The sequence below is a fragment of the Ictidomys tridecemlineatus genome, chromosome 11, assembly GCF_052094955.1.
Source record: "Ictidomys tridecemlineatus isolate mIctTri1 chromosome 11, mIctTri1.hap1, whole genome shotgun sequence".
NCBI lineage: Eukaryota > Metazoa > Chordata > Mammalia > Rodentia > Sciuridae > Ictidomys > Ictidomys tridecemlineatus.
In genome coordinates, this window is record NC_135487.1 from 17,351,466 (window position 1) to 17,377,777 (window position 26,312).

General features: G+C 45.7%; 2 protein-coding genes across 3 annotated transcripts in view; both read right to left on the reverse strand.

Annotated features, from left to right (window-relative positions):
• Aunip (aurora kinase A and ninein interacting protein) overlaps window positions 1-13,690 on the reverse strand; it is a 22,833-nt gene extending 9,143 nt beyond the window's left edge. The window contains exon 1 of the mRNA XM_005317623.5: window positions 12,014-13,690. Coding sequence (XP_005317680.1) covers window positions 12,014-12,094 — 81 coding nt within the window. The 5' untranslated portion in view covers window positions 12,095-13,690. The remainder of the gene's footprint in view (window positions 1-12,013) is intronic.
• Window positions 13,691-13,827: 137 nt separating this feature from the next.
• On the reverse strand, window positions 13,828-24,964 carry Paqr7 (progestin and adipoQ receptor family member 7). 2 transcript variants are annotated; one of them, XM_078025634.1, is made up of 2 exons: window positions 24,468-24,964; window positions 13,828-15,840 (listed from the first exon to the last, which is right to left on the reverse strand). In XM_078025634.1, the coding sequence occupies exon 2, from the start codon at window positions 15,816-15,818 to the stop codon at window positions 14,781-14,783; it is 1,038 nt and encodes a 345-aa protein (XP_077881760.1). In that variant the 5' UTR covers window positions 15,819-15,840; window positions 24,468-24,964; the 3' UTR covers window positions 13,828-14,780. The 2 variants fall into 2 exon arrangements, with proteins under 2 accessions (XP_077881760.1, XP_040144072.2); XM_040288138.2 differs by lacking the exon at window positions 24,468-24,964 and adding an exon at window positions 21,608-21,749.
• Window positions 24,965-26,312: the final 1,348 nt, after the last annotated feature.

Genomic DNA, 26,312 nt, shown 5'->3' on the forward strand with positions numbered 1-26,312 from the left:
CTTCAAAAACACAAAAGCTCAGATGGAGCTTCCATGGATAGCAGGACTCTGTGGACTGTCACAAATTATTGCTGAGAGCACTGTCAGCTGTCCAGTGCTTGGCTGTGGAGAACAAGTAGTGCTAGGGATTGGAAGCTTCAGGCTTGGAAATTCTCCTAGACTCTGTCCTATGTGCCCCGGATATTGGCTGATTTTCATCTGTATCACTTTAATGATCAACTATAACCAAAACAGCTTTCAGTATATTCTGTGAGTCCTTCTAGAAAATTATCAAACCTGAGAGTAGCTTGAGGACCCGCAAACCTTTTTGGTGTCAGAAATGAGGGTAGTCTTTGAGACTCCCTTTGATTTTCCTTCACAAACATCCCTTGTATCTCGTGCCTCTCTGGCACAATCCATACTCTCCCAGGATTGTCCACCCTCCCACACTGTTTTCCAACAATACCTGAACTTTGCTTGAAGGTCTCTTTTAAATAATTTTATTGAGATATAGTTAATATGCTATAAAATTCACTCACGTAAGTATTTAGTTAAGTAAGCCAAGTAGCACACATCTATAACCCCAGCAACTTGAGGGACTGAGGCAGAAGGATCAAAAATTAGAATCCAGCCTCAGCAACTTAGCAAAGACCTGTGTAACTTGGCAATACCCTGTCTTAAAATGAAAAATAAAAAGGGCCAGGGATGTAGCTCAGTGGCAAAGCGCCCTGGGGTCAATCCTCAGTATCAAATAAAAATAAGTAAATAGGTGTGTGTGTGTGTGTGTGTGTGTGTGTGTGTATTTATATTTATATATTTATTTAAGTTTTTTAGTATATTTACCAAGTTGGGTAAACATCACCTAATCTAATTTTAGAAAATTTTTCATTACTTTCATAAAGAAATCCTGTAGCCTTTATTTTTTTTAAAGGTTTATTTTATTTTATTTTTTAAAGAGAGAGTGAGAGAGAGAATTTTTTTAATATTTATTTTTTAGTTCTCGGCGGACACAACATCTTTGTTGGTATGTGGTGCTGAGGATCGAACCCGGGCCGCACGCACACCAGGCGAGTGTGCTACCGCTTGAGCCACATCCCCAGCCCAATCCTGTAGCCTTTAGCAGTCATTCCTCATTCCCATCCTGCCTCAGGCCAGGAAACCACTGAATTACTTTTTTGTTTCTACAGATTTGTCTCCATGGACCTTTACTTTATCCTACAATATCTCATATTTTTGTAACTTCTTCTGTCACTGAATCTAATAGAGGTCCATCCATATTGTAGCATTTTTCAATAATCCCTTTTTATTGCCAAAAAAAATATGATGAACATGTTTCAGCTAACGGACACTTGGCTCTTAAGAGAAATGCTACTCTAGCAATTACAGAAATACAAATGAAAACCACTCTAAGATTTCATCTCACTCCAGTCAGAATGGCAGTCATTAAGAATATAAACAACAATGGAGCTGGGGATATAGCTCAGTTGGTAGAGTGCTTGCCTCATGTGCACAAGGCCCTAGGTTCAATCCCTAGCACTACCAAAAAAAAAATAGTGAAGTCAAGAATACAAGCAACAATAAGTATTGGTGAGGATATGGGGGAAAAGGCACACTCAGACATTGCTGGTGGGACTGCAAATTGGTGCAGCCAATCTGGAAAGCAGTATGGAGATTCCTTAGAAAACCTGGAATGGACCCAGCTATCCCACTCCTTGGTCTATACCCAAAGGACTTAAAAACAGCATACTAGGGGCTGGGGATGTGGCTCAAGCAGTAACACGCTCACCTGGCATGCGCGGGGTGCTGGGTTCGATCCTTAGCACCACATAAAATAAAATAAAGATGTTGTGTCCACCGAAAACTAAACAATAAATATTAAAAAAATTCTCTCTCTCTTAAAAAAAAAAAAAAAAACAGCATTCTACAGGGTCACAGCCACATCAATGTTTATCGCAGCTCAATTCACAACAGCTAAACTGTGGAACCAACCTAAATGCCCTTCAATAGATGAATGGATAAAGAAACTGTGGCACACATACACAATGGAATATTACTCAGCATTAAAAGAGAATAAAATCATAGCATTTGCAGGTAAGTGGATGGAGTTGGAGAATATCATGCCAAGTGAATAAGCTAAACTCAAAAATACAAAGGTCGAATGTTTTCTCTGATAAGTGGCTGCTGATCCATAATGGGGGTGGGGGAAGAGCATGGGAGGATGGAGGAAATTTAGATATGGCAAAGGGGAGGAAGGGGAAGGAAGCAGGTAGGGGGGTAAGAAAGATGGTGGAATGAGATGGACATCATTACCCTAGGGACATGTATGAAGACACGAATGGTGTGACTCTACTTGTGTACAACTAGATAAATGAAAAATTGTGCTCCATTTGTGTACTATGAATAGAAATTCTGCTGTTGGGCTGAGGATGTGGCTCAAGCGGTAGCGCGCTCGCTTGGCATGCGAGCGGCCCAGGTTCGATCCTCAGCACCACAAACAAAGATGTTGTGTACACTGAAAACTAAAAAATAAATATTAAAAAATAAATAAATGCCTTTAGGGCAAGATAAAAAAAAAAGAAATGCATTTTGCTGTTATTTATAACAAATCAGAACAAATTATTTTTTTAAAAAAGAAATGTTGCTAAGAACCTTCTTTTTTAAAAAAACATTTATTTTGGGCTGGGGATGTGGCTCAAGTGGTAGCGCGCTCGCCTGGCATGCGTGTGGCCTGGGTTCAATCCTCAGCACCACATACAGACAAAGATGCTGTGTCCGCCAAATACTGAAAAATAAATATTAAAGTTCTCTCTCTCTCTCTCTCCCTCTTTCTCACTCTCTCTTTCTTTAAAAAAAAACAAAAAACATTTATTTTTTAGTTGTAGGTGGACATACTTTTTAAAAAAAAAAAAACATTTTTTAGTTGTACACAATATCTTTATTTTATTTATTTATTTTTATGTGGTTCTGAGGATCGAACCCAGGGTCTCCACGTGCTAGGCGAGCACACTACCACTAAGCCACAACCCCAGCCCCTCAACTAAGAACATTCTTGTACAAGTTTTTGTGGAAACATATTTTCCTATCTCTAGGAGAACTGTTGGATCATGTGGTTAAGAATGTGTAACTTTCGTGAGTGGTGGGGGTACTGGGTATTAAACCCAAGGACACTTTACCACTGAGCTGCATCCAAAGTCTTTTACTTTCTATTTTGAGGCAGAGGCTGGCCTAGAATTTTCAATTCTCCTGCCTCAGCCTCCTGAATCACTGGCAATACAGGCAATGCCACCACACACTAGTAAAAATATTTAACATTTTGAGGAACTGCCAAACTGTTTACCAAAGTATCTGTGCCATTTTATGTATGCACCAGGTTCCAATTTCCCCACATATCTGCTAACATTTGTTATTATTTCTTTTTTAATAAAGTCATACAAGTGGGTATAAAGTGGCATCGCATTATGGTTTTCATTTGCATGTTCCTAACAATATGATGAGGATCTTTTCATGTCTTTTGTATCTTTCTTCTTTTTTGGGGGGTGGGGTGGGTTGGATACCAGGGATTGAACTCAAGGACACTCAACCACTGAGCCACCTCCCCACCCCTTTTCCTCCTCCCTCAGCCTCCCCCAAGCTGCTGGGATTTTCATCTTTTTTCATATCTTTTCGTCTTCTTTGAGTGTCTTTTCATATCTTTTCCATCTTTTATCTTTCACTGGCCATTTGTACGTATTCCTTGGAAACTATCTAAATTCCTTGTTCCCTCTTTAACTGGGCTGTCAATTTTAATGAATTCCAATCTGTTTTCTTTGTTGGTTATATTTCTGGTGTCATAGCTAATAAACCACTGCCTAATTAGAGGTCATAAATATTTACCCCCATTTTTTCTACCACGCTTGCAGTTTTAGATCTTACATTTAGGTCTATGATCCATTGTGGGTTGATTTGCGTGTATGGTGTGAGGCAGGGTTCAAAATCATTCTTTTGCATGGGGATGCCTAATTGGCCCTGCACTAGTTATTTATTTTGCATACTGGGAATGGAAACCAGGGGTACAATATCACTGAGCTACATTCCCAGTCCCTTTATATTTTTTATTTTGAGATAGGGTCTCACAAGTTTGCCCAGGCTGGCCTCAAACTTGTGATCCTCCTTACTCAGCCTCCTGAATAGCTAGAATTACAGACTTACACTACCATACCCAGATAGTCAAATGCTTTCTACGTGCCCATGATGATTGCATGGTTTTATCTTTTATGCTATTAATATTGTGATTGTATTAGTTGATCTTCAAATTTAAATAAACCTTGTAGTCCTGGGATAAATTTCTCTTGCTCATGATGTACAATCCTCATGTGTTGCTAGATTTGGTTTGCTAGTATTTTGTTGAGTACTTTTTTCTGTGTTCATAAGGATGCTGGGCCACAGTTTTATTTTCTTGTGATGTTGTGATCTGGTTTTGGTACCAGGGTTAATATAAGACTCAGAATGAATGGTGAAATATTCTCCTCTGTTCTCTTTTTGGGAAGAGCCTATGAAGGATTACTATTTGTTATGTTTTGGATCTTAAATGTATTCCCAAAGGACATGTGCTAAAGACTTGGTCCCCAAATGATGCTGCTATTGGGATGTAGCAGAAACATTAGAAGGCAGGCCTCGCTGGAGGAAGGAGGTCATTGAGCACATATCCTTGAAGAGTATACTGGGACACGGCTCCTTGCTCTGTTTCCTGGCTACCATGAAGTGGGGAGTTTTGCACCACCACATATTCTTTGCCATGACGTTCCACCGTATCCCAAGCCCACAGGGATCCCGGGGCCCCAGTGACTATGGCATGAAACCTCTGAAACTGAGTCGAAATAAATCTTTCCTCCATTAAGTTGATTTTCTCAGGTATTTTTTTCACAGTGATGAAAAGTTGATTGACACAATATTAACTTTTTAAATATCTGGTGGAATTCACCAGTGAAGCCATTTGAACCTAGACTTTTCACTGCAGGAAGTTTTCAAATTACCATTTTTTAAATTTGTCTATTCAGATTATCCATTTCTTCCTAGTTTTAGTAGTTTATGGCTTTCTAGGAATTTTCCCATTTCATCTAAGACATCAATTTGTTACAATACCATTGTTTACAATATTCCTTTATAAGTAAGGTCAATAATGATGTCCCAGCTTTCATTACTGATTTTAGCAAACTGTATTGCTAAAAGTGATCTTCCTGCCTCAGCCTCCTGAGCCAATGGGACTACAGGCGTGCACCACAGTGCCCAGCTCTATCTCAACATACTCTTTAATTTTCCTTCTGATTTCTTCTTTGACTCTTCTGGTTATTTAGAAAAGTGCTGTTTAATTTCAACATACTTGTAAAGTTTCCACTTTTCCTGTTATTGATATTCATTACATTGGGGAGAATACACTTTATAATTTCAAACTAAATTTATTGAGATTTGTTTTATAGATAGCATTCATGGAGAATGTTCCATGTTTAAGAAGACTGTGTATTCTCTTGTCAAGTAGACTGTTCTGTTCAAGTCTATTAGGTCTATTTGGTTTATAGTGGTCTTCTATTTCCTTGTTGATCTCTGCATAATTGATCTTCTCACTACCAAAAGTAGGTATTAAAATCTCCAACTATTATTCATGCAGCCTTTCTTTTTCCTTTTCTTTTTTCCTGTTCATAAAGCCTTTCTTAACATCTAAATTAGTTATCTAGTGCTGGGTAATAAATTACCGCAAAACTTAACAGTTCAGCCAGGTGTGGTGGCGCACACCTATAATCCCAGCAATTTGATAGGCTGAGGCAAGAGGATCACAAGTTTGAGGCCAAACTCAGCAACTTAGCAAGACCTTGTCTCAAAATTTTAAAAAAGGGATGGGGATGTAGCTCAGTGGCAGAGTGCTCAGGGTTTAATTCTCAGTACTGCAAAATAGATAGATAGATAGATAAACAGACAGACAAACAAGGAGATAAGAAGTCACAGCTTATCCTAAGAAAATTAATTATGTTCTTGCCATGCAAAATATACTCATTCCTTAAAAGACAGTGAGAAGGGGGAAAAAAAACTTAAAATAAATTTTAAAAAGCCTAAGTAAATAAATTAAATATACTCACTCCTTTAAGATGGCAAGCACCCCTCCAATGATTAGGAGGCATAAAGTGGAGAAAAATGTTTTATCCCTTACATCCCTGTGGCATGTCTGGAGACACACACAGATCAGTGAGCACGGGGCGGGGGCGGGGGGGGGATGGGGGACGGGGGATGGGGACGACCTGTGGTCCAAAGCCTTTACAGTACTGGGTCCAGGGTGTTACCCAAATAAGTGTCCTTAAGGTAATTTTAATTGGTAGTTTAAAGCAAGTGGGCCAAGCATTAGTGTCAAGAGCCATCCATGGGCTATGTGTGGACTGTTGCACATAGCAGCCTCCTGAGGGGAAAAGTCTGGCACTGGGAACTCCCTGAGGCACCCCCTACAGGGATTGGCCACCTGATGCAGGTGAACTTCCCCCTCAAGCTCTGCCAAAGATCCCACACAGCACCTGAGATGGGTGTGACCTGTCAAGATGTCATTCAACCTGCTGACTGCAAGACATCAGGAAGTAAGATGCTGCCCTTGAACCCTTATCTTTGTCTTTGATGTACCCTCTTAAATAAACCACTGGAGCCCTTTTGTCTTTTGTCTAGTTCCAGAACCCATGTGGACTACATCTATCCAGAACTTCACGTTCTGTAAATATTTCTGAGTATTTATGCTTTGTTTCTTAATAATCATCTGAGATTAAGGTGGTTTGGATTATCCTGGAGAATGGGAGTTAATGTGTGTACTTAACTACAACCTCCTCCTTTTCTGATCTTACTGAAATGATTTTTTAAAAATAGAGAAGAAATCCCAGCAACTCGGGAGCTGAGGCAGGAGGACTGCAAGTTCAAGGCCAGCCTCAGCAAGGACCCCTTAATGAGACGCTGGCTGTTGTCCCCCCACCATACATTAGGTCACACAATGATTGGGAAGAGGTCATCATATGTGGACAGTCCACATAGGGTATGAAGGTTGGCAGAATCAGTCAAGCAGGCTACATGTAGCTGTCCCACAAGGTAGTGGCCACCAGTGAACAGAGGTATAAGGCAGCAGTGTGGACTGACCACACTGAGGAAGCGAGGGAAAAGATTAGAGTACAGAACTAGACACTGTTATCAAGGTCACTGAGCTTTTTGGCATGAGAAAGTCCAACTTATAATTAAAATGGATAAAAAAACATAAAATTATAGGAATTCACTACAAAACTGATAAATATTTAATTTACATTTATAGTCCTTAGCAGTCTTACAATACTGACCTTAAGAGTGCTGCTGATACCTTGGACTTCAATACTTTTATTGATCCTTTTCAGTTTTAATAAAACTGTTTTTTTTCTTTTTGCAGTATTGGGCATTGAACCCAAGGTGTTCTACCAGTAAGCTACATCCCAGCCCTTTTTATTTTTTGAGACAGAGTCTCACTAAATTGCTAAGGCTGGCCTTGAACTTGTAATCCTCCTGCCTCAGCTCCTGAGTAGCTAGAATTTCTTCTCTATTTTTTAAAAATCACTTCAGGGCTGGGGATGTGGCTCAAGCGGTAGCGCGCTCACCTGGCATGCGTGCGGCCCGGGTTCGATCCTCAGCACCACATACCAACAAAGATGTTGTGTCCGCCGAGAACTAAAAAATAAATATTAAAAATTCTCTCTCTCTCTCTCTCTCTCTCCTCTCTCACTCTCTCTTAAAAAAAAAAGAATAAATATATATTTAAAAAAAAATAAAAATCACTTCAGTAAGATCAGAAAAGGGGGAGGTTGAAAAGTACATACTTTAACTGACATTTTTCCTGGAGATCCCTAATTCATGTTTTCACTAAAAAGCTCAGTCTTCCCACTTCTTTCACCAAAGTGAGATACAGAATAAGAAGCAATTACAATCCTATGTAAAAGAAAGCAAAGCCAAGATGGATTGGTTCATTCATTCATTTACTCATTCAATAAATATTTATTGAGTATCAAGATACTGTTTGAGGTTGGGGCTCAGAGGTAGAGCGCTCACCTAGCAAGTGTAGGGCCCAGGGTTCAATCCTCAGCACCACATAAAAATAAATAAATAAAAGGTATTGTGTCCAACCACAACTAAAAACTAAAAATAAATAAATAAAAAGATTCTGTTTGAAGGACTGCCGCATGGAACTTTTCATTCTAGGAGGATAAAAAATACAATAAATGAACACCTGAATATATAGCATTTTGGATGTCTGAGGGGGAAAAGTGCTATGGTGAAAGACAAAGCAAGAATAAGGTTGTGAGGGAGTATGGTAGGTAGAAATAAGGAAAAGATTGCTATTTTGTGGTTAAGGGAGAACTTACTGATAAGTTATCAATTGAAAAACTGATGAAGAGCCATGTAATTAGCTAACCCCTATGCTTTTTTTTTTTTTTTTTGAGAGAGAGAATCTTTTTTTTTTTTTTTGGTAGATGGACAGAACACAATGCCTTTATTTTTATGTGGTGCTGAGAATCGAACCCAGTCCCACCCTAGCACTCCACCGCTGAGCCACATTCCAGCCCCGCCCCTATACATTTTAAGCAGAGATAAATAAAGATGACAAACTGAGGTATACTTGGCTTGAAGAACAGCAAAGAGGTCAGTGTGACTAGAACAGAGTAAAGCAGAGCTAAGCGAACTAGAGAACATGCATGGCCAGATGGTACTCACAGATCTTCAAAAAGATTCTGGTTTTTATGGGATGATGGACTTAAATTCAACAAAGCAATTTAGCAAAAGGTCATTCTAGCTCAGGTAGCAGTGGTAGAAGTGGTGAGAAATGATAAGATTCTGAACACATTTGAAGACAGGGTCCAAAGAATCTCTGATGAATTGAATGTTAGTAATATCAGGTAGCATTCAATGTTCCATGAAAGCTGCTCCAGATACCACTGAAGACTCATCCAAGATTTTAAGTATCTTCCTGTTTCTATATTTCTTTTCATTTCTTCCTTTTGTTTTCTTTGATTCTGGAGATTAATCCAGGGGGGACTATATCCCCAGCCCTTTTTGTTTCTTTTTAACTTTTGAGACAGGGTCTCACCAAGTTGATTATGGCCTCACAAAATTGCTGAGGCTGGCCTTGAACTTGCAATCCTCCTGTCTCAGTCTCCTAAACCACTGCGATTACAGGCATGCACAACCACGCCTGGTTATTTTTCTTAGTTATATCCATTTTTCCTTCTCTGCTACTTAGTTCAAGAACAAAAAACTAAATTGTATTATAGGTGGAATACAAAAATTATTTTTAAATTAAATATAATGACCTTGAAATATACAACTAAAAACAGCAAATAACAAATCATATTCTAAATAATTTTATCTTTACTGTGTAGAAAAACTTCTGTTAGAACTACTTTTCAATGTTTTAACGTAGAGGAAGAATAGTTAAAATACAAAATTTAAAAACTGTGTAAATTGAAATAGCATTTATAATCTCATACTAAAACTTTTGTCAGGCTGGGGTTGTAGATCAGTGGAAGAGTTCTTGCCCAGCATATGAAAGGCCCTGGGTTCAATCCCCAGCACCACAAAAATACATACTTACATACATATCTGTATTTCTCATAAGGAAGTTTTCCAGCATATATTTGGTAAAATAGTAGCAGAACAAAACGTCTGATATAATGTGTAAAGGAAACATATATGTATATATAATAGTCCTCTTTTATTCAAGTTCTTGTTTTCTGCTGTTTCAGCTACCCATAGTCAACCAAGGTCCAAAGATATTAATGAAAATTCCAAAAAATAAATAATTCTTAAGTTTTAAATTGTCATTGAGTGGAATGATGAAGTTTTACACCATCCTGCTTTAGCAGAATGTGAGTCATTTCTTTGTCCAGCACATTCATGTTACATATACTACCCTCCCTATGGCCTCTGAAAAACATTCCCATGCTTCATTACAACTGTTTTTATAATTGTTCTATTTTATTATTAATTATTGTTGTTAACCTCTTACTGTGCTAAATTTACAAACTAAGACTTTATATATATGTATATACTTTTATTTTATATATATATATATATATGAAAAAAACATAACATATATAAGAGTTAATACTATCCAAGGTTTCAGGCAACCACGGGGATCTTGGAATGTATCCACCATAGTAAAGAGGGGACTAGTGCACTTATATAAATACATAAAAGGCCCTGAAAAAAAAAAAAAGACCCTAAATTGTAAACATTAATAACCACCAGTGAGGCCTTTTATTCAATACAATTCTACACCATTTGATTTTTTTATTCTTTACAAACTTGTATTATGATCTTTTTTTTTTTTTTTTAGTTATACATCGGGGCACAATATCTTTATTTTGCTTATTTACTTAGAATTTTTTTTAATATTTATTTTTTAGTTTTTCAGCGGACACAACATCTTTGTTTGTATGTGGTGCTTAGGATCGAACCCGGGCCACACGCATGCCAGGCGAGCGGGCTACCGCTGGAGCCATATCCCAGCCCTTGCTTATTTATTTTTATGTGGTGCTGAGGATGGAACCCAGGGTCTCACACATGAGAGGCGAGTGCTCTACCGCTGAGCCCCAACCCCAGCCCTGTATTATGTTCTTAATTGAAAGAAAGGAAGGAAGGAAGGAAGGAAGGAAGGAAGGAAGGAAAAGAGCTGGGGTTATGGCTCAGTGGTAGAGCTCTTGTCTAGCATGTGTGAGGCACTGGGTTCCATCCTCAGCACCCTATAAAATAAATAAATAAAACAAAGGTACTGGGAGGAGGGAGGGGGAGGGGGAGGGGGGAGGAGGAAAAAAATCCAGTATCCTTCATACCAAGGCCTAAGTGATAAGGTGAATGTTGTCATGCCTATGAGTTGTAAGATCAGGACTCTAGTCAAACTACAAAGCACCCCTATTTTCCCCAAAATAGCAAACAGTTCTGTTCAGGGATCAAGTGGGAAGAGGCAGGTTTTTCAAAACACTGTCCACTAACTACTGCCCTAAATGCCTTAGACACTCTAAGAAAGAGGTTTCTAATCCTGTGAAAGGGACATTTTAGTGCTCTTTTCTGGCGCTTGTAAAAATGGGGAAGAGTAAAAGTGGGGAAGACTCTCACACATGACGCCAGGGTCCGATGAAGTAGCACAAGCCTTAATTCCAGTGGGTTGGGAGGCTGAGGCAGGAGGATTCTGTGTTCAAAGCCAGCCTCAGCAACCTTGAAGCACTAAGCAAGTCAGTGAAACCCTGTCTCTTAAAAAGAAGAAAAAAAATATATCTGACACCTGATGCCTGGTTTTCTTTTCTTTTCTTTCTTTCTTTTTTTCCCCTCCTACCCACCTAGCAAGCAATGCTGCTGCAGCAGACCCTAGTTGGGAATCCTCTAATCCAATTCAAGTTGTCTTTACAATGACTAAAGACATCTGGCTGGGCGTGATGTTGAGCCTCTCCTGGGTTGGTTACACAGCCTGTGTCCTCATTCCCAGGGAGAGTAATGATACATACAACGCACATTAAGTACTTAATACAGTATCTGGCGCACGGCTGGTGTGCAATAAATGGTTAGACCAGTTCCCCCTCCAGAATCTTCTGTTCGCCCCCGCCCCCGAAGTTACTGGTTCCTGGCAGATGGATGTCCTGCGACCTGGCAAGCTCGGTAGAAACAGACCGTCAAGCTGACATTTTCCAAATGTGCATAGGCACCTGTCACCCGGTACTTCAGCCTCTAGTAGGTACCGTCTCGCAGGAGGACCGCCCCGGCGGGGTCTGCTCAGCCCAACTCCTCCCCGCAAGCTCTGGCGCCGCCCTCTCCCCTCCTCCAAACTTCGCAGCCCCGGGGTCTTCAAAGCCCTCCAAGGCCAGCTGCTTCCTTCCTCCCTCTCCAGGGCCCATTTCCAGCCTTCTTCGAACTCAACCCCTCCGGCCTGTGAATCCCCGAAGCTGCTCCTTGCCAGGTCCCGGACTTTACCTCCATGGCTCCCAGGGCCCACCCGCTCCCCAACACGCCCTCATCCCACCTGCACTTTCCGCCTCTTCAGCGCCGCCGCGTCGAGCCACACGCCGCACGCCTCCTTCTCCTCCGGGCCTTTCCGCTTCATGACAGCTGAGGAGACCGAGCCAACTGGAACCCGGGAGCCCGCGCCGGACGCCTCTGGAGACCGCCGAGGCCGCCTCCGCCAACGTTCGGAACTCGCGCCAACGCGGGGGGCGGAGCTACGCGAGGCGGAGCCACACCGCGGCCGTCTGGACTCAAGCCCCGCCCCGGAAGAGCCTGTCTCCGTGAAGCCCCGCCCCCCGAGGCTCCGCCCGCTGCGTTAACGGCATCAGCTGCACATCCTTGGGCGAGCTCGGCGCCTGGGCTTGCGATTCTTCCTGATCGTCTTCTCAGGAGTATTCCTGAAGCCCCGCTGTGTGAATGGGTTCGCGACGGCGGGCCGGGAACGCGCACTTGGGCGTTGCCGAATTGCGCTTTTTACTGTGACTGTAATACCCCGGGGCTCGGGGGCCTTCCTGTTCCCGAGGAAGCAGCAGGTCCAAAGCTAGTATCAGAGGAGCTTGTGACTTTCGTAATTAAAACAGAAATCTAAACATCACTACCAAACCACATTGAAGAGGATTTTGAAAACGTGAAGTAAAAAAATTGGAGTCAAGAGCTAGTTGCGGGGAGCTGGTGACGTATGTGGCTCAATGGTAAACTCTTGCGACCCTGGGTTCAATCCCCAGCATAGCAAAAAAAAAAAAAAACAGCTTTTCAGCTGGGCACACCTATAATCCGTCTACTCAGGAGGTTGAAGATCCTCAAAAGTTGGAGGGTAGGGGCTGGGGATATAGCTTAGGTAGTAGAGTGCTTTCCTCGCATGCCCAAGGCCCTGGGTTCAATCCCCAGCACCGCAAAAAAAAAAAAAAAAAAAAAAAAGTTGGAGGCCAGCCTGGGCAACTTATCAAGACCTTCCTCTTAAAGGGGAAAATAAAAAAGCTTTCAGTGTGTAGCACTTTACAGAGGAACAAGGGAGGTAACATTTGTGAAAGTACTTTTTAATTCTGAAAGCCCTTCACAAATGCAAAATGCTTCCTATGCCAGACCATAATCTTCAGAGTGTTTGTGTGTGTGTGTGTGTAATGCATGTTTCATACATTATATATATATATATTTTTTTAATAGATTTTTTTTTAAAGAGAGAGAGAATTTTTAATATTTATTTTTAGTTTTCGGCAGACACAACATCTTTGTATGTGGTGCTGAGGATCCAACCGGGGCCCTATGCATGCCAGGCGAGCACTCTAAGGCTTGAGCCACATCCCCAGCCCAACATTATATATTTTAATATATCAAAATATTCATCAATATATTACATTTACGTATACATATAGTCCCCCATAATATTTTAGCAGTGGTATATTTCTTATTCATTTGGGGGTTTTCTTCTAATTTTTCTTGATTATATACATATTGCTCATGTACTATGAGAAAAGCAGTATTATGAAAGTTAACGTATAATCCTTGATTGAAGGAAAAAAGCAAAAATTAAAAACTTGGTCATATATAAGTGGGACTATATATATATTTTATACACATTCTTTTAAGTACTCCTCAAACTTAGTAATGAAACTCTCCCTACTCCCTTGCCAAATTAAGTCATATATATGTACATGTGTGTGTCTATTACATATATCACTCTGTAAAATAAGACCCCAACCTGCAGGGCAAAGATAAAACAGGAATTCCTCCCCTCTACCCTCAGGGGCTCCAACTTTAACCAGGGAAAACCTCCCCCAACATCATGAGCAGAGCTCCCTCCCTAGAACAGGAAACAAAAAGCAAAGCTGCAGCTGTTATCACAGTCACTTTATTTATATCCAGGACATAGCAAAAGTCCAAAGCAGCCCTGGCTGCAGACCCACTGAGCTCCTCCTGTAGATCTGGACCTTTGCTCAGGTTTCCCCCTCTGCCTGGAATGCCCTATTCTGTCTGCTAACTCCTATTCGCTCTTCCCAGCCAAGACCCTGGGTACCCTGGGGAACACTTATTCTCTTCTCCCTTCTTCCTTGACAGTTCATTCTGGTATTAAATCCTCTGTGATCCAGCATTGACCACAGGGCTTGGTGGGTGGCTTGCCTCCGAGAAGAGGCCAAGGACACACTGGATAGATTACTGAATCATGAATAAAAGATCTGGAAACTGCTGTGTGGGACACAGGCCAGAGCTAGGAGGCTTGGGGCTCACTGTCTGGGGCAGTGACTTGGATATCCTTGAGCCTGGCACAGTCTTCTACTTTTTGGGGCTCCCCGGAGCTCTGATCCAGGCTAGGGCTCAAGGGACAGTAAGGTCCCGCACATGTTTGAGCCTGTCCCTTTCCTCTCTACTGATAAAAAGTGGGTAGAAGTGGGTTACTGAAGCCTCCCCTGCCTCTCAACTCAAATGTAACTCTGGTCTAAGTTTTACCATCCACCCAGACAATCCACAAGCCCCAATCCAGGGTCTCAACCCCAGCAGAGTCCCACCTTCACCCCTAGTGGGAGGCAGTGGAGAGAAAGCCAGGTGGCCCATACCTTCATCTTTTGCCCTGTCCCAGGCAGGGAACTGGGCAGATCCAGAGTTGACCCAGCAGCAACTGGCCAATCCCCAAGTCTAAAGATTGGCCAGTGCCATCCTTGACAGTGGGGTGTGTGCAGGGAGTGACCGCGGGCCAGACACAAACAACTTTACCAGGCCTTGTTCCTATCTGGGGCCAAGCCCAAACCCCTGTCCCCCACCATACCCCTCCCTACCGGCTGCCCCTCCCTTCACTTGGTCTTCTCGTTGAGTTTTCGCCGTACCAGCTGGCTGAGAAGAAACGCAGTGAGGACACTGCTGCCCACAGTGAGCAAGAAGAGGGCGGAGAAGTTGTGGGGACAGCGTGTGTGTAGAGGCTCATAGATGGGTCGACGAGCCTCGTAGTCCAGCGTCACTGCCTCCAGCTGAGCCAGGGTGCACAACACCAAGAAGACATGGAAAACCTGGTGGCCCTGCCCAAAGACATGGCAGCTGCCTGGGAACCAGCGCTCGGGCACGAAGGTAGAAAAGAAAGAGGCAGCCAGCAGAAAAAACACCACCTGGCACTTGTGGTAGAGAAGAGCTGGGTCGTCTGTGTCAGTGTGAGGGGACACTAAGATTCGGTGCACCACCGGGCTGATGTCCAACGCATAGGCCAGGGCCGAGGGCACCTCCTGGCAAGTGCGGCCCAGCAGGCCTGGCTTCTGAATGTACTTGTTGTAGCAGGAGCCCGTGCAGGAGAGCCAGGCCAGAAAGGCAGCCACGGGCAGGAAGATGGCCTGCACCTTGGCATGCCAGGCGGGCTCAATGGCGTAGTAGAAGTGCGCCAGGGCACTGCCAAACTGGTACACGGCCACACCCACGTAGTCCAAGAAGAAGAAGCTGTAATGCCAGAACTCAGACTTGGCCTGCAGGAGGTGGGCCAGGGCGCTGAAGGACAGGTAGGTGAAGGAGGCCAGGACGATGATGAAGAGCGGCAGGGCGTGCGGGTCTCCCAGCAAGTCCACGGTCCCCACAAAGATGGCCAGCCGCAGGAGCAGCGCCAGGGCCGCCAGCAGGTGGGTCCACACATTCACGGCCTCATTGTGCTGCTGGAACAGCGTGCGGAAGTAAAAGCGCCAGGTCTGGTGCAGGGGCCGGTAGCCAGCGTAGATGTAGGGCTTCCAGAAGAGGGGCGGCACCTCCGCTCGGTCCACCGTGAAGACGGGCTCCGGCTGCAGAGGCTCCTGGCCGATGTGCCACAGGCTGGACAGGAGGTGGCTGAACTTCTGGGCTACAGCCATGGCCATGGCTGGGGGCCTGGACAGGGAGCTGCGAGAGAGGCCAGAGCAGAGTCAAGGGCCTGGTGTGCAGCTCGCCCCGCCAGCAGCAGCCCCGCTCTGGTTCTCCTCCCTCTTCCCACAGCCCTGTTCCTGCGCTGGGTTTGAGGAGGGAGCCATCCTGAGGAGAGTCAGATCCGACCTCCGGATGCCAGAGAACTGCTTTGTTCCCCGAGAGCCTGAAACAGCCTCTGACGCACACATGGTCAATGTCAGCCCCACAGCAGCCCAGGTGTCTGCCCTCCTCCAGTCCAGACCCACCACGCAGAACACTCCAGAAGGGGCAGGTGCTCTCAGCCCAAGTTTGTGCCCCCATCAGTGTTCACCTGGTGGGACAGTGACCCGTTAACAGACCTGTTGCCTCTAAAGCCCTTCAGAGTTGCCAGAGGCTCCCGCTAATCTTCCATTTCCCTATCTGACTGGTGCCTTCTTCCTTCTCAGCCTTGCTGCTCAACCACAGCGCACTTCAGCCCCAGGCACAGCCTCACCAGGCCCCTAGGGCTGCTGCTTCACAGGCCTACAGCTTTGCACAGGCCATTCCCGAGACATTTTCCCATCTAGCCTACTTGGCAAACTCCTATTCATCCCTCAAAACCTATTTCTTCTGTCCTTCAGACTATCCTGCGGCTGTTACGACACTTCTCATAGACATTGAAATTGTTGCCCAGCGCTCAATGAAGGCAGACAGTTTGTTTGATTATTTTGGGCACCCCTGGTATTTCGCAAGAGACTGATACTCAGTATTTGCTGAATAAAAGGACAACATGGTAGCATTCTGATAACACTTCATGCCCTTCAAGGTCCAACTCCAAAAGCTACTTTTTATCCTGAAAGTCCCCAGCTATCAACCAATCCTATAAAAACAGCCCTTCCCCTCAGCCCCACCTCCACTCTCCAGTTGCTCCTTTGCCAGTTTTCCCACTGTGCACATTTCTGATTCCAAATAAATCAAACTAACCCTTCATCCTGGCACTCCAGGCCCTATGAACTGCTCCAACCTTCACTTCCCACCTAACTGCAATGTCACACTGACTACCTTTCCCTGAGTTGAAATCCTCTAAGGCCAGTACAAGTTGCCCCCTCTGGGGGCCTCCTTAATGCCCTCCCTGCTTTCCCTCTGACCCACAATAGGTGACACAATCGATTCATTCATTCGCCTATCAGATCCTGAGCCTGCTGTGCCTCAGATGGGTGATGGACCCTGGACAGGGCACAGTGGAAAAGGATCCAACCCCTGCTCTTGGGAATCCCATGACCTGGAAGAGGCTACAGAAAGGAAAACAGCAAAAGCAAATGCTTACACAGCACCAGCCAGGAGCCAGACAGCATTCAGTAATGATTGACCCTGTGGGGGAGACGCTGTCTTTATTCCCATGTTCCAGAACAGGAAACCCAGGCACAGGTATGAAGTACCTTGCCCACCCAGTCAGCCAGGAAGTGCAGAGGCACATGTCAAAGTCAGTCTGGACCCTTAACCACCATGCCAACCTGGCCTTTGCAAGATGAGGTGGCAAGTGCCATTAGTCACTTCACAACTGTACTGTTTTGCCTGGTATCCCTTGCTCAATTCAGGTTTGTCAACATTTATTAACTATTTATTGAAAAACCTGCCCAATTATTCCCCACCATGCCCTGCCACCAACTGCATTCCCTCCAACAAGCTTTTTGGACTCTTTTGGACTCATTGTTCATCAGACTTCAACTGCAACCACCTTTGCACCAGCCACTGTGCCTGCAGGGTAAAGCATTCTGTTCTCTGTCCCTAGCAGCAAGGTAATCACTTCCAAGGCCACCAGTAATTCACACAGTCCAAGGTAACACAGGGCGCTGGCTACCCAGAGGCAGTGTACCAGCCCTGCCCTCACTTCCACCGCAGCCTGACCCCAACCCTAAGCTCTCCCCCACACACACTGGATTCTGGAGTTGGCCCTGGCACCTGGCTTTTCCTAGACCAGCAGGAGGCAGAAGTTAATAAGTCCTTCACCACCGAACAGTGCCAGCTATCGAAGCTATGTCTTCTTGGTGTTGTGCCAGCTAAGGCAGCTACCTACCGCAGTGCCAGCTATCGCACTATCCCAGAGAGCCTGGCACAGGGCACGTTGTGCTGATGGCTAATTCGTGGGTCCACTTCCACCAGAGTATGAGAACATCCCTGCGAACTGGGAGTCCAGTACAGGACCTTTTCCTCCTCTAAGAGACTGGGCTTCAGCTGCAACCATTTGACCTCACCTTGCACCCTTGTCCACAATCATGGCTTCCTAACTCAGGAGCTCAGGGGCCAGAAAAGGCCTCCGGAGGCATCTCATGCAGCTTCCTTGCATCACACGAGGAAACCAGAGCCTGGAGACAGGAGGGCCTTCCCAGAGTTACCATCCCAGCAAGGTTTCCACTCTGCCATGGGGAAAGGACCAGGGAATGACACTGCCCTAGTTACTGGGTCCTTATAATCTGCTATGTCCAGTCCTAAATTCCATATCCCATTCTTGGAACTTCCCCAGGCATAACAGTACATTAAAGGCTCTGAGAAGTCCCACAGCAAATATATCCATCTACTTAGCTTTGTTGAACCTACATGTTCTCAGCTTACGTACCAAGGACTCCTTTCCCAGTAATTGCATTATAAATCAGCGCAAATGTCACGTGTTCACTATATGCTCACCTCTATAGCCCTGCTGCAATTAATTCTCCCTGTGAGATGGGTATTAATAAGCCCATTTCGCTTGCTCACAAACCCCATGTCCCCAGACGTGGTATGCCCTAAAGACAGAACCCAGAGGCACCATGTTAGGGTGACAAAGTTCCTGCTGCCCTATTTCCTTTTAGGCCTCAACCAGAGGCCCTGCCCCATCTCAGCAGATCTGTTTTCAGAATTAATTCCCATCCCCTGAATCCGGGGGAAGAGGGGGAGCAGAGGAAGGAGCCAAGCCTGAGCCAGAGGAAGGGAGCAGGTGTCTGGAGGGACCAGCAGGGCATCCTGTGCGCAGTCTGCCCTCAGCAGCCAGGCCCCGCCTGAAACGGGCCCCCCAACCCAGCCCTGCACACCCCCTCACGCCCCGCCAGGCCCTCCAATTGCACTGAGTACCTGAGATGTTTCTCTCAAACCTGGTGGCTGATGACGTCGGCTGTGGGACTGGGAAAAGTTGCCAGATGCCAAGCACTGGGGGGCACTTCCACAGGTAAGGGGCACTGGGGCGGGGCTTCCAGGGACTGAAGGTGTCTTATGTGATGTCACCAGAGGGTGGGGCTAAGGACAACTTCCCCACCTCTCCCCTCCTTTCACAGCTCCCACACTGGTGAAATCCAAGCTGCAGCGTGGGACCACCTAGCCTGGCGTCAGCTGCAGGAGGCAGCTCACCATTAACCTCTGTGTGAGATGCAGAAAAGCCAAGGGCTGAAAAGTTGTGACTTAACCCAAGGCCACACAGTAAGGGAAGGGCAAAGCTGGGTTGGAGCCAGGTGTCTAGGACCTGGTTGATGGATTCCAGGCAGACTTGGCTGGTTCCTGTCCTCTGCTCAGAGGGAATCAAAATGAAGGATACTAGAAATAAAGGAGAAAGCAAACGTTCTAAAGGTTTGGGAAGGAGATAGACTTCTGATTTGGACAACCAGGTTTAGCACCTGATTCCATGGCATTCTAGCTGTGTGACCTTAGACAAGTGACTCACCTTCCCTGAACCTTAACTCTCTCATGGGAATGACAATATTATCTACCTCTTCAACATCTCTAGAAATTAGAGAAATGCAAATCAAAACTACTCTAAGATTTCATCTCACTCCATTCAGAATGGCAGCTATTAAGAATACAAACAACAATATGTGTTGGCGAGGATATGGGGAAAAGGGCCCTCATACAATGCCGGTGGGACTACAATTTGGTGCATCCAAAATGGAAAGCAGTATGGAGATTCTTTGGAAAACTTGGAATGGAACCACCATTTGACCAAGGTATCCCATGCCTTGATCTGTACCCAAAGGACTTAAAAACAGCATACTACTGGGACACAGCCACATCAATGTTTATAGCAGCACAATTCACAATAGCTAAATTGTGGAACCAACCTAGATGCCCCTCAGTAGATGAATGGATACAGAAAATATGGTACGAATACACAATGGAATATTACTCAGCATTAAAAGAGAATAAAATCATGGCATTTGCAGGTAAGTGGATGGAGTTGGAGAATATCATGCTAAGTGAAGTTAGCCAATCCAAAAAACCAAACGCCGAATGTTTCTCTGATTTAAGGATGCAGATTCATAATGTGGTGGGGGTGGGGGCGGGAGGATTAGATGAACTCTAGATGGGGCAAAGGGGAGGGAGGGGAAGGGAGGTAAGAAAAATGTTGAAATGAGACGGACATCATTAGCCTAAGTACATGTATGAAGACACGAATGGTGTGACTCTACTTTATGTAAAAAGATATGAAAAATTGTGCTCTTTATGTATAATATGAATTGTAATGCATTCTGCTATCATATGTAACAAATTAAAATTTAAAAAAAATTTAAGTATTATCTACTTCATAGATTGCTGCAAAGATTAAATTTACTAGAACTAAATTTTAGCATATGCTAAGTTTTAGCATAATATAGCATATGATTGCTATATTATTATTATGAATAATAGTATTTGAAATATCCCCCACTTAAGAAATGTGTTCTAGGTTCTCTTAAGAAAAAAAAAAAAAAAAGTCAGTGCTCTTTAAGCCTTCAGTAGCTAGAACCACTAATCTGGGGTCAGAGAGTCCCCGTGTCTCCTTAAGCAACTCCCTTATCCTTGAAGGTATATTTAGGGATCAGGAAAATTTGGTTGGAGTTCAGACTTGTGAAGATAGTGACCTTCTTTCTCATTAGATTGTTCTCAGCAAAGACTGTTCAGAGTAACCCACTGGATCCACAGAGCCCTAAAAACTGGCATTCACTGCCAGGCCCACTCCAGGTGGCTTGGACGTGACATCCACAGGGCAAAGGGCCTCAATTTCAGCAGCTCCAACAGTCCTGGGCCAGGGCAGGACACTCAAGGTAAAGTGCTTGAGGAGACAATTCTAGAGGCACGTGTCCCGGCCTGGCCAGGTCTTGCAGAATATCTGGAAGGCTTCCAGGCTGGATACACCTCAGGGCTGATCCCCAGAGTCCCAGTGGGAATCCTCTGTCAGTCTGAGAGACAATTCACATTGCCCTTTCCTAAGCTCAAGGTACCCTCCTCACCTCCCTCCTCAGCCAAGACTTGCCCCAGATATTTCTTCCAGGACTCTATCCCAAGGTCAAAGTTTCACATAAGAGCCCTGGAGCAAAACGGAAGGACAGGCTGTAGGGGTGCTACAGAATACCAGCTTTAGGGCCCAGTGCACTAACACACGCCTGTAATCCCAGGACTGGGGAGGCTGAGGCAGGAGGATCGCAAGTTCAAAGCCAGCCTCAGCAACTTAGACTCTGTCTCAAAATTTAAAAAATATTTTTAAAGTTGGGGGGCTGGGGATGTAGTTCAGCTGGGGATGTAGTTAAGGTGCCCCTGGATTAAATCCCTAGTATAAATAAACACATAAGTAAATAAATAAATCTCCTGTACAAAAACAACAAACAAAGAAAAAGAAATCAGGCTTTGGAGAAGGAGAGCTCAGAGTTAGTCCCATTCCCAGATTTCACTCAGTGCTCCTTACATGCCAGCCTCTGCCCTGCTGCTACCAGGATACTGTTCAGCTGGCGACCCAGAGAGCTGGAGAGGGCCACTGCCCCAAGGGTGGGCGACCACCACTCACCTTTGACAGTTTCAAGAGAAACCAGGATCCTCAGGTTTTATGTGCAGATGGGATTTCAGGCCTGGAACTTACTGGTGACTTTCCTTCTGAGCTTCTTTCCTTAGTTACAATCAGCTAACCCTTGGGCCATTGTCAAAGCCTACTTTATAAATAACATCTCTTATCAGTATGATTTGGTTATAATTCTACTTCTTTGCCTCCTTCCTGGCATGCAAAATATTCATTGTTGCTTTTGAGCCCTGATTATTCAGCACTTTTTATTAAAGACAACTTTATCTTGCCATGGAAGGCAAAGTCTAACCTCATTAGATAAAAATAATAAGGCCATTTTTTTTTCATGTTGAAAATTTTTAGTTTTTTTTTATTTGTTCTTTTTAGTGATACATGACAGCAGGATGTATTCTGACATATACATACATGGAGTGTAACTCCCCATTCTTGTGGTTGTACATGATGATGTGGGGTTACACTAGTCGTGTATTCAATAAATGAACACAGGAAAGTTATGTCTGATTCATTCCACTGTCTTTCCTATTCTCATCTTCCCTCCCTTCCCTTCTTTCTCCTTTGTCTAATCCAGTGGACTTGTAATTTTTCCCACCACTGGGTGTTACATCTGCATATCAGAAAGAACATTTGGCCTCTGGTTTGGGGGGATTAGGCTATGGCTTTTACACATTACACTTGTAATCATTTATCAACATTTTTCATAACACTCAGCTAATATGCACAATTTTTGGTTTTAGGCAACATTTAAAGAGTAAATTTTTAAATAATAATAATAATAAGGCCAGGCACTTATTGGAAGGCTGAAATGGGATGATTGCTTGAGTCTGGGAGTTTGAGATCAGCCTGAGCAACACAGACAGCAAAATCTCATCTCAAAAAAGATAAATAGCTGGCACAGTGGCACACACCTGTAATCCCAGCATTGGGGATGCTGAGACAGGAGGATTTCAAGTTCAAAGCCAGCAACTTAGCAAGGCCCTAAGCAACTTAATGAGACCCAGTCTCAAAATAAAAAATAAAAAGGACTGGGGATGTAGCTCAATGGTTAAGCAACCCTGGGCTTAATTCCCCAGTAAATAAATAAACAAACAAAACAATAAGAAGGACAGGCCAGTGTTAATACTGGGTCTCTCAGAGGCAAACCCTCTGCAGGGATCCTAAAGAGGAGGGCACATTATGACAGAGCCTGAACTATTAGTATTTGGTCTAACATTAATAAAGTTATAAGTGCTTTGCTGTTTAGCAAGACCTTCCACACACACCTCCTCTCCCTCACAACTCTGAGCCTGAGGCTAACCTGTCATCACAGTCAAGGAGGCAGGATGGTTAAGCACCTATATTTCAAAGCCAGGACTCTTGTCCTTCCTCCACCATAGTCAGCTCCCTGGTGCCTAGTAGAGGGACACAGATTGGATGTTCCCCTCTCTCGGTGACCTCCAAATTTCTCAGCAACTGGGTCACCTCCATCACCGCAAACCAATTCCCCAACTCAGTCCAATGTGCTTAAAGAAAAAGCCCCGCCAAGGCTTCCAAGCCTGCACAAAAACCGCTTTTGTTTGTAACATACTTTGAGCCTCCCTCTGTACCCAGAAACATGATCAGAATGAAATAAGCAAATTAGGGTGGGGGGCTGGTACTGGGGATTGAGCCCAGGGGCACTCCGTCCTAGGCCCCTTTTAAATTTTATTTTGAGACAGGGTCTCACTGAATTGCTGATTTGCTCAGGCAGACTTCGAACTTGCAATCTTCCTCCCTTAGTTCTCCCAATTTGCTGGGATTACATGCCTGTGCCATAGCGTCTGGCTTGAAATAAGTAATTCTTGAAGAAATTCTTTCGTGGAATTCATATTCACCACTGCTCTGAGGAGGGGACCCCGGGGCTGGGCGGCAGCCCAGAAAGGTTGGCCACAGCCAGCCAGCACGGAGCCTAGGAATGGCACCTGAATTGCACTGCTGAATTGCAAGAGCCCTCTGGGAGCAGGAGTGGGACCACAGAAGAGCAGCCTCTCACCAAGGGAGCCCTGGGGCGTATAAGCCCAGCCCCACTATGGGAGACCGGGTCCCTACCCAGATAAGAGCTCCAACTTGAGGTCCCACCTGTCCAGCAAGTGCAGTCAGGCTCTGAGAATCCATCAAACTCCCAGGCCTTGGCTTGAAACAGCCGCACAGGCCTCGGGGAACTGCCCCAGGGAAATCTCTGGGGTCCTCAAGCCTGCAGGTGAGAGGTCATTGCTGCGAGGAGGCGGGTGGAGCGTGTTCCTTCACCTGGGGGAAATCTTGCCCTCCGGATCCCTGGGAGGACACGGGCCTTGGGAGCAAGAGCATCTCCCGGGCCCTAGCACTGCTACCCCGCCCCCAGTTCCGGTTCCCCACAGGGACCACCCACACACCTTTCTGCCCCATTATCACGTCGATTCCTCCTCCAGGAGGGGGGCGGGCGGTGGGAGGCCCTGCAGGGTGGGGCCGGCTCCCCGCCTAAGGTCTTCCAGGTCCTCCTCATTCCCAGGCCAGCCCCGCCCACTCCCGGGACCCTGCCACCGCTGCATGGTCCTTCCGCTGTCCCTCCCTCACTCTCCCCCCCAAGGGCTCCCCGCCCAGGCCTCTCGCGCGCTCCCGGATTCGGAGACATGTCACGTGCGGGCGCGTCCTCCCCTCCCCGCCCAGGGGCTCCCCGTGCTGCCTCCCACCCTCCCGCAGGAGCGTCCCGGCTCTGCGCCTCCTTCCCGCCCCTCCCTTGGGGGCTCCTTTAGCGAGCGCCCCCACCCTGCACCCCGACCGCGCCCGCTCCCTCCCGTCGGCCCCACCGCGCAGAGCCCGGAGCACCTCGGCCGCGCCCGCGGGCCAGCCTCACCTGCGGGGGGGCAGAGCTGGGAGCCGGCGGCGCGGGCCCGCGGAGGGCGGCTGATAAAGGGGCGACGGGAGGCGGCCCCGCCCCGAGGAGGCCCGGGAGCCCGGGAGGGCGGCGCTGCGGCACCGGGGCCGGCCGCCTCCCCCGCGCCCGCGCGGCCCGACTTGGCCTTGCGCAAGCACGTGTCGCCCCCGCAGGCGGAAGGGTCGCTCCCACCCGCCACAGCACGTCCCGGGACTTGTTGAGCTGGTGGTAGAAACGGGCAAAAGCCGATCCCGAGAGCGAAGTCGTTGTCAACTTCCTGGGTCCGGCAGAGTGGCTGCAGAGGTCCTGGGCCCAGCCAACTTGGGGAGGGACAGGGGTAGTTGTAGCAAGAAAATGTTGGATTGTCCTCGCTGGAGCCCCTGGCCCAGCACACATCCCCTCCTAGGGTGCTGGGATCCAGCGGTGACCTTCATTTCTCTGCTTGGGGCGCTGCATCCCTCCTCGGGCGCCTCTCTCATTCAAGGTGTCACCCAGAGCCCTCTCCTTGAGCAGCTTCCTGGATCTGCCCAGGCAGTGCTGTTGTCTGGACCTGTATAAAAACATCCACGCGGAATGAACCCCAGGGTTTAATGCCCAGCTACAAATCCAAAGGAAAACAACCCCCAGTGTCACATCTCCCACCAGGAGTCCGGGCACCTGAAGGTTGAGGAATCCCTGTACTAGTGGACTTTCAATAAATATTGGATCACAAGGCCACTGATTGCAAAGACCTGGGCCAGGCAGAACGGGGGAGACACCCTCATTCACCTTGTCTGGAGGTCGGGGCGTGGTAGACAGGCCTTCCAGGAGACATTGCCCCGCCCTGGAGGAGCTCTGAGTCCACTATGGGAGGACGCAGTGGTTTGAGGGTACATGGCAGCCCCAGGCTGGCACTACCCCAGCTCACCTTGTACCTTAGACAAGTCTTGCTCTCTCTGGGCCTCAGTTTTATAATTTGTACAATGAAACCAAAACCACCGAACTCAGGCACATTAGGATTAAATAATACAATGGACATGAAGGTTCTTTGTCCACTGCAAAATACTAGGGGAATGTAAATTTCACTCTTTATTACAACAAAACTTATATAATCATAATGCAATAGCATGAAACCCATCTCTCCTTCAACAAGTTCAGACAAACCAAAAAGAAATAACTAAATCTGCCAGGGATAATGGTTCACACCTGCAGCCCCAGATGCTGAGAGGCTGAGGTAGGAGGACTGCTGGCACTCAGGAGTTACAGCAAAACAGCAAGATCTGTTTGAAAAAGAAAAGAAAAAAAGGAGGAGAGATGAGAGACCTAAATAATTACTTAACTCTTTCTTCATTTTCCATGTGGATAGAAAAAGTAGCATAGAGAGCCAAGCCTGTGGAATATGCCTGTATTCCAATGACTTGGGAGGCTGAGTTAGGAGGATGGCAAGTTCAAGGCCAGCCTGAACAATTAGAGAGACCCTGTCTCAAAATGAAAGAGGGATGGGGATGTGGCTAAGTGGTAAAATCACCCCTGGGTTCAATCCCCAGTACCAAAAAAAAAAAAAAAGAAAGAAAGAAAGAAAGAAAGAAAATAAAAGAAAAAGAAAGAATAGCTATGTGAGTCCAGCTCCAACAGGGTGTCTCAGGAGATGGTGAGGAGTCGGCGAAAGGGGATGGAGAAACAACACAGACACAAAAGTGAAGGTGCTAAATCCCCATCTTTACTTGTGAAGTTAATCATATTTACTTTTCATTTTGGCAGGCTCACAGTATTTTGTGGTTACAAAACAGGAATCATTATTCAAAGAAACAAAATATTATGTAGCTACAATTAGATAAGAAGAAT

Bases quoted from the DNA above. Each gene is read 5' to 3' on its own strand.
- Paqr7 (XM_078025634.1), bottom strand. From the start codon at position 15,818: ATGGCCATGGCTGTAGCCCAGAAGTTCAGCCACCTCCTGTCCAGCCTG.